This window comes from Peromyscus maniculatus, chromosome 1 (assembly GCF_049852395.1).
Source record: "Peromyscus maniculatus bairdii isolate BWxNUB_F1_BW_parent chromosome 1, HU_Pman_BW_mat_3.1, whole genome shotgun sequence".
In the NCBI taxonomy this organism is placed as follows: Eukaryota; Metazoa; Chordata; class Mammalia; order Rodentia; family Cricetidae; genus Peromyscus; species Peromyscus maniculatus.
In genome coordinates, this window is record NC_134852.1 from 50525309 (window position 1) to 50532524 (window position 7216).

The 7216-nt window shown below is 50.8% G+C and overlaps 1 protein-coding gene across 3 annotated transcripts in view; it reads left to right on the forward strand.

The window, feature by feature from the left end:
- Chst8 (carbohydrate sulfotransferase 8) overlaps window positions 1–7216 on the forward strand; it is a 134394-nt gene that overhangs the window by 62014 nt on the left and 65164 nt on the right. For all 3 annotated transcript variants that reach the window (XM_006985002.4, XM_016003549.3, XM_016003550.3), the window contains exon 2: window positions 1263–1478. In XM_006985002.4, coding sequence (XP_006985064.1) covers window positions 1349–1478 — 130 coding nt within the window. In that variant the 5' untranslated portion in view covers window positions 1263–1348. The remainder of the gene's footprint in view (window positions 1–1262; window positions 1479–7216) is intronic.

The window sequence follows — 7216 nt, forward strand, 5'->3', positions numbered from 1 at the left end:
CCAATTGCCTGGTGTCTATGAGTCCCTGCAATGGTGTGGGTGTGGGTAGAATACTGTGCATGTCAGAGATCCACCTGTCTAGACCTGCAACAGATGTCTTGGGGACTTCCTCTGTTTCTTACCTTCACCTGGCCCATACAGGCCTGGCTTAGGCCCCACAACCTCCCAAAATAGCACCAACAATTGGAGAGCAGGTGTTCAAAGACATGAATCTTGTGGAGACATTTCAGACTCAAACCATAGTGAGGTGTACCTGTCCAAAAAAAAAAAAAAAAAGTTTTACTAGGTTATGGTGGTGCATACCTTTAATCCCAGCACTTGTGAGGCAGAGGCAGGTGGATCTCTGAGTTTGAGGCCAGCCTGGTGTACAGAGCAAGTCTCAGGACAGCCAGGGCTACACAGAGAAACCCTGTCTTGAAAAATCAAAAATAAAAATCTTGTATTATTTTATGGGTATAAATGTTTAGCTTTTGTGTATGTCAGTGCATCATGTGCGTGCAGTGCCCATGGATGCCAGAAGAGGGTGTCCTAACCCCTAGAACAGATGGTTGTGAGCTGCCATGTGGATACTGGAAAATGAACCCAGGTCCTCTGGAAAAGCAGCCTATGTTCTTAACTACTGAGCCATCTGGGTGTGTGCCTGTCTTGATCCACAATCTGGTCCAATTCAGGGCCATTTACTTGTACTCAGAGTGGAGGGCATTTCTTCTGTTCTTCTGGTAGAACCAGGGTGAACAAATCATGTGTGCATGCTTTGAGTGTGCAGAGGCTGGAAAAGCAAGCAGGGATGGAGGGCTGGGAGCATGAAGGGAGCATGGTGCTTACTGGGGGGCTCACAGAGCTGGGCAGGGCTGGAGGTTGTCACTAGTTACCACCTGTTGATGTCCCCAGGCAGCACCCAGAGACTGTGTCTCTGTGGCTTTATGACAGGTGCAGACAGGAGACCCTTGTAGGGTGGGTAGAGGTGCAAGCAGCAACAGAGCTCTATTCGGCTTCTGTGGGCTTCAAAGGGTGTCAGTGGACAGGCATGGCGTGCACGTCTGTAATCCCGACACTCGGGAGGCTGAGGTGGGGGGATCATGAGTTTGGGACCACTCTGGACTGCATAATGGGTCCCTGTCCAAAGGGAGGGAGAGAGGGAAGGAGATGAGAGAGAGATCCAGGGTTGGTTGGGGGAATCCAGAGGATCCCCTAGCGTCACTAGAGGCCTTGACCTGTCCGGATATCAACAGCTGAAACCTGCTTCTTCCTTCTGTCTGTAGACCCCGGCCTGATGGATGTCTGGTGCGGATAATGAAGGAAGAACGTGCCTTTTACCCCCAAGAGGTGACCCCGGAGCGTGCCCCGGATGACCCCACGACTTGGAACAATGCGGCTAGCCTGCATGTTCTCATCCATCCTGCTGTTCGGAGCTGCGGGCCTCCTCCTCTTCATCAGCCTACAGGACCCTGTAGAGCTCACCCCCCAGCAGGTTCCAGGTGAGCCCCAAGGTTGCTGGCTCCCCTGGCCCGGCCACATACAGACCTTCATGGTGTCCCTGGTGTGCTGGCCCTGGGGTACAATAGCCCTGGTAAACAGAGAAGGAGCCCTGGCTTTCTCCTAATGGGTTGGTGTCAGGGTGGGGTGTCTGTCTGAAGGCCGACCACCAGTTTCAAGGTTATGACTTCCTTAGTGGCTGGGCAGCCCCTGGTCGGGGAGTGGAGAGGCTGCCCATCTGGTCAGCCGGTTTGCTGTTTTCAGTGAATCTCAGAGTCGCAGAAAATAATGCCAACTCTTGGGGCATCTTCCACATTGTTTGGGACACCAGGGGAGTAAATATCTTTCTGTTTTTCAAAAATGTCCCTGGGAATTGAACCTGGGGCCTTCCCACCTGGTCATTTGTATTATTTTTATTTTGAAACAAGGTCTGGTCTTGAACTTGTGAACCTACCTTATCCTTCTGAGTAGCTGGGCTTATGGGCCATACCACCAGTCTTCCATCTACTTTTGAAAACTTTTGTTATAATAGTTGTGTTGGGAGCATGCCTTTGATCCCAGAGGCAGAGGCAGACAGATCTCTGTGAGTTTGAGGCCAGCCTGGTCTACAGAGTGAGCTCCAGGATAACCAGGGCTGTGTAGTGAGATTTCCATCTCAAAAAATAATTTTGTTACATTTATTTGTCTGTTTGCTTGTTTGCTTATTTATTTCTTGGGTGATGGGCACACGTGTGGAGGTCTGAGGACAATCTTTTAAGAGTTGATTCTCCCCTTCCATCATGTGCTTTCTGCGGATTGAACTCAGGCTTCGGGGCAAGCAACTAGCCTGCATCATCTTGAACTCACAAATACGGAGTGTGACTCAGTTTCCCTATCTAGCCCTGGGGACCCTTTGAATCTGGTTCCTGTGGCTTGGGACAGAAACTCACGGACATACTGGCTTTGTGAGTCTGAGACCAATCCTTACCACACCCTCGAGCTCTCTGTGCCTTGTGACCTATTAGAATGGTCCATGCCTGCTGGGGATGCTGGGTACAGACAGTGGGAGCAAAGTGTGGAACAGAACACTCAGGATGGTGGAATGTGGAAAGGGGAGGGCTCCAGGCTCCTGGTGCTGGATCTGACGGAGCTGGCGGTCACAGGCCTGGGGCTGAGGCCAGAGGTTACTCTGCTTTGAAAGAAAAGGAAACCTGGGCTTGCAGGCCACCTCACTGGCAGAGGTCCACTGTGCAGACCCCCAGAGATGCGCTTTCTCCCCAGGGACATGTCCGTGAACACACTGTTTGCAGGGACAGGATGAAAGAGCTGTGGAGGTCAGAGGTTTAGGCAGATGGCTCCCGGTGATACTCCTGCCTGCAGCCTTGCCCAGGCAGGACGGACGCCTGCTCTCCAGCCAGGAGCTCTTCCCCAGCACTGCCCTCCACGCGCCCCAGCTCAGGTCCCCTTTCTTTGTACCACTTCATTGTTCTGCTTCTGCACACTGGAGCCTTGAACCACCATACAGTGGCCTTGCGCCCAGATTGAAGACCACAGGCCTCAGGAGGGAAGGGAGAGGCGTTCGCACAGAGAGGCCAGAGCATACCTGGGCCTGGCAGCGGCTGCCAGAAGCCAGCATGGGGGAGGCTGATCAATTATGCCTTTCATCACAGACAGGGAGGGAGAAGCAGGTTCAGTTGTGGGCCCTGGAAACAGCGGGCAAGCCACTGTGCTGACGCATTCCCGGGTCAACCCCTACAGCTGGTGGCTGTCAAAAAATGGGTCTGCCTGTTCCCCAGCTTCTGAGGAAGCAAGTGTGCGTGACTGAGCTGGCTCCTCTGGGGACTTCGTAGCCTCTCAAGAGCCCTAGAATAGCGAGTGACATTGAGTCAGCACAGCTGGGTCCCACAGGACAGTGCCCATCACAGTGCAGGAAATTGGTCCCTGTGACTGTCTGGAGTCTGTGCAAAAAGAAACCGGGGAGCTTGAAAACGGCTTGGATGAAGGGTGCTATAATCCTCTGGTGGATGCCTTAGTGTGTGGCTGTGGTGCACACACAGACAGAGGATCCAGGTGTCTGATGTCTGCACTGTGTGGGAGGGTCCAGGGAGAAAAGGCGTAAGTGTATGTAGGGGACAGGGTATGGGCCCCTCTGTGGTCCGTGCCTGGAACAGATGATCTGTTGCCAGGTGAAATTCTGCTTTGATGGTCCTAGGGTGTGCCCTGACATGCCAACAGCCAGCTGGCAGAGCAGAACCCTTAATTTCACAAGCCCTGGATTCCTGTCTCTCCTTCCAGCTTGCTTTGCTCTGAAACATCTGCTCCAGTGCACAGATGTGTGAATTACAGGTGGGTGGGAATCAGTGTGGTTGGGAGTTCTGGGACAGAGCGGCATGGCACAGTGGCGAGCTGATTGAGCCTCACACTGGCAGGCTGTGAAGAATCACATGACCCTCGGATGAGCATCCGCTGTGTTGGGCAGAGCCAGGTGAGGAGCATCGGTGGGTCTTCCCCGTGACATCCTGTCGGCAGGTGCAGGTGGACGTGCCCTCATAATGTGCTACGTGATGGGCGACCCTGACGGTCTCCGTAAATCACACCAAACACAGTCATAAAACTTTAAGTAATGCTTACGTTACTCTCCCCGAGCGAAGCCCTCCTGACACAAGCTGTTTGTGTTGATTTGTTACTATTCATTTATTCCTTCCCTGTACTTCTCACAGCAGCCTAATTGTGATTCGGTACCCAGAAAGCAATATCAAAGTAATTTTCCACAACATTAGTTACAATTTTCTTCTGATCCTTCAAGTGAAACAACCCCATCCTGTTGGCGTCTCCGAGCATATAAACCTTGATTACATTTATCTGCTGGAAACCAGTGCTTACAAAGTGTATGTGCCCAGTTGCGTGGTGGGTGGCCCCGAGGGCACCTGACCAAGCCTGGGAGTTTCTGTCCAAAGGAGCTGTCGCTAGGAGGCCACCCTGTCGGCAGGGACGCCAGAGGGACTAGCACACGGGAAATTCCGCACTGTGGGATAAACTTTGCCGAGACTTACGGTGTGCGTTCTGTGGATACAGGCATCAAGAAGCCAGCTTGAGAAAGGGAGCGGAGTTCTCATATGTTCCTGGTTCTTGGGGTCTGACACTGATTGGATCTCACTGGTGTAGTTCCCAGATGTTGAAAGCTCATTGTTTTAAGTTGCTCTCTGTTGCTGTGAGGAATGGCAAGCGGGGAGGGGAAGCAATGTTGGGGTGGCAAGGGTTAGTTTCATCGTATAACTCCCAGGTCACAATCCATCTCCGAGGGAAGTTCAGAAGGGATTCAAGGCAGGAGCCATGGAGGAATGCTGTTTGCTGGCATGCTCCCTTCCTTACTCACTTTGGCTGGCTTTCTTGTATGGCCCACCAGCCTAGGGATGGCACCGCCCACGGTGGGCTGGGCCCTCCTACATCAGTTAGCATTTAAGAAAATGCCCCACAGACAGTGGCCACAGGCTAATCTGTTGGAAGCACTTCTACAGTTAAGGTTCCCTCTTGCCAGGTGACTCTAGGTCTGTGGCAAGTTGACAGATGCAGTTAACCGTGACGCATCCAAATCTCTTCTGGGGTCAGCTAGCCTAGCCTGGCTAGGGCACTAAACAGAATCTTACAGCAGCACCAGCTTTTGTAAAGGTGGGCCATGTTTTCGTTTTTAGAGTGTTCTATTTTACATTAGCCCTTTTGAAACAGAACTAAATCCATGACAGAGACGGCTATTTCAGCCTCTGTTTTCAGTCCGTCATGGGTGAGGTGGGGAGAAACACTGAGGCCAGAGTTTGAGGCAAAGACCCCTCGTGTGCCAGACAGGAAAGAGCATGGACTGAAACTGGAGGGGTTTGGCTGCCAAAACCCCAGCCCAGGGACATATTTCCTCCAGCCGGCCACACCTTCTAAAGCCCCCATGACCTTTAAAATGAACCATAAGCATTCAAGACGAGCCCGTGGGTGACACTGTAGATTCAGACTATAACAGAGAGGCACCCGCAAGCTAACCTGTATTCTAAGATTAGATTTTGTTGTTTACTGGAGAATTCTACCTATCTAATTATGATTATTTTCCAGTCTGCAAAATTACCGGTCCTAAGGCCAGAGCTTCTGCCCCCAGTGTGCCGCACACTTGTGTGTGGTTTGATTGCTTTGTTGGCTTCCTTTGTTTTTGTGATGAGGTTTTACCAGCTCGTTCGGGCTGGCCTCAGATTCACAGGTACCCCTGCCATAGTTTCTCCAGGGCTTGCTAGAATTCCCCAGCTAGGGAGAGTCACAATATTTATTTATTTTTCAGTGCTAGGGTTTGACCCCAGGGCCTCAGGCATGCTAAGCAAGTACTCTATCACTGAGCCACACGATCATCCCGGAAGCTCATTTCTTGACACAAGACTCACCCTTTCTCCTAACGAAAGGCCAGACCTGGGCTAACAGGCTCAACACATGGCACTGGGGACTTCAGAAGGCAGCGTCTGCATTCACGTGGGCAGACAATGTCGGTAGCTGCCTCTCTCTGTGAACTTTGCATTAGAGGGAACAGAGATTAGAATGGCAGATGAACGGACCCCAGGAGCCTGGCCCTCCCCTCCAGCGCCCTTACCCAGCCAGGCTGGCCCCGTCCCTCCCTCCAGGCTTCTCTCCCCAGGTCTGATTTTTGAATCCACACCAGATATTGAACCAACTCACACATAAATATTTCAGTGTTTTTCAGTTCAAATGATAAGAATTGATGCTTTTAACATTTCTTCCAACCATCTTATATTTCCTTAAAATCATCCACCAGCTAAGCAAGCAATCCATGAGAAGCTGAGGCTGAAGAATCTTAAGTTTGGGGTGAGCCTGGGCTACATAAGTCCCTACATTAAAAAAAAATTAAAAAGACTCGAATGTCTAGTCAGTGTTGAAACTTAATTGCCTTATAAATATAAACACATGTATCTCCAGTGGCTTTTCCAATATTCAGCTACAGCCACACATTGCAGTTATGAATCCTTTAAATCTCTCCACATCTAAGTTTCTCTCTTTTCCCTTTTTTTTCTAGGCTGTTGGGTCATAGGTCATGGGAATGTTCCCATTTTAACTGACTGCAGTCACCTGCCCTTTAGTCCTCACATCCTGCATACAGTCAGAAAGTTCCTGCACAGCGAGCATGTGTAGGTTCGGCTTTGCTCTTTATCAAAACAGATGAGAATTCATGCACAGCACCGAGATCTGTCGGCGGCTCATGTCCCCCGGCTCTCCAGTGACATCCGTGAGCTGTCAGTGGTCACGCCTCCAGCTGCCCCTTAGTCAGGGGCCACACAGAAGCCGCACCTCATTTTGTCATTTCTTCATTGCTTAAGTGGGAGGGAGTTCGTCTTAATGAGGCCAGATGATTTGTCACCAGACACCCATGAAGGGAGGCTGAGGCAGGAGCTTCGAGAGTTCTGGGCTAACCCGGGCCATAGCGTGAGTTCAAGACCAGCCTGGGGTACAGAACAAGACCTTGCCTCAAAAACAAAGGGAAGAGAGAGAGAAAGAAAAAGTGACCTTTTCAAGCAGACCCTGTTGTATGTACTTTACATAATTTTAAATATTACATTTATTTATTTGTTCATTTATTTGTAGCAGCATATGACGTGGGGTGCATGCAGAGGTCTGAGGACAACTTTCAGAAGTCAATGCTCTCTTTCCACCATGTGGGTCCTGGGGGTTGAACTCAGGTTGTTAGACTTAGCAAACAGGCACCACTGAACCATCT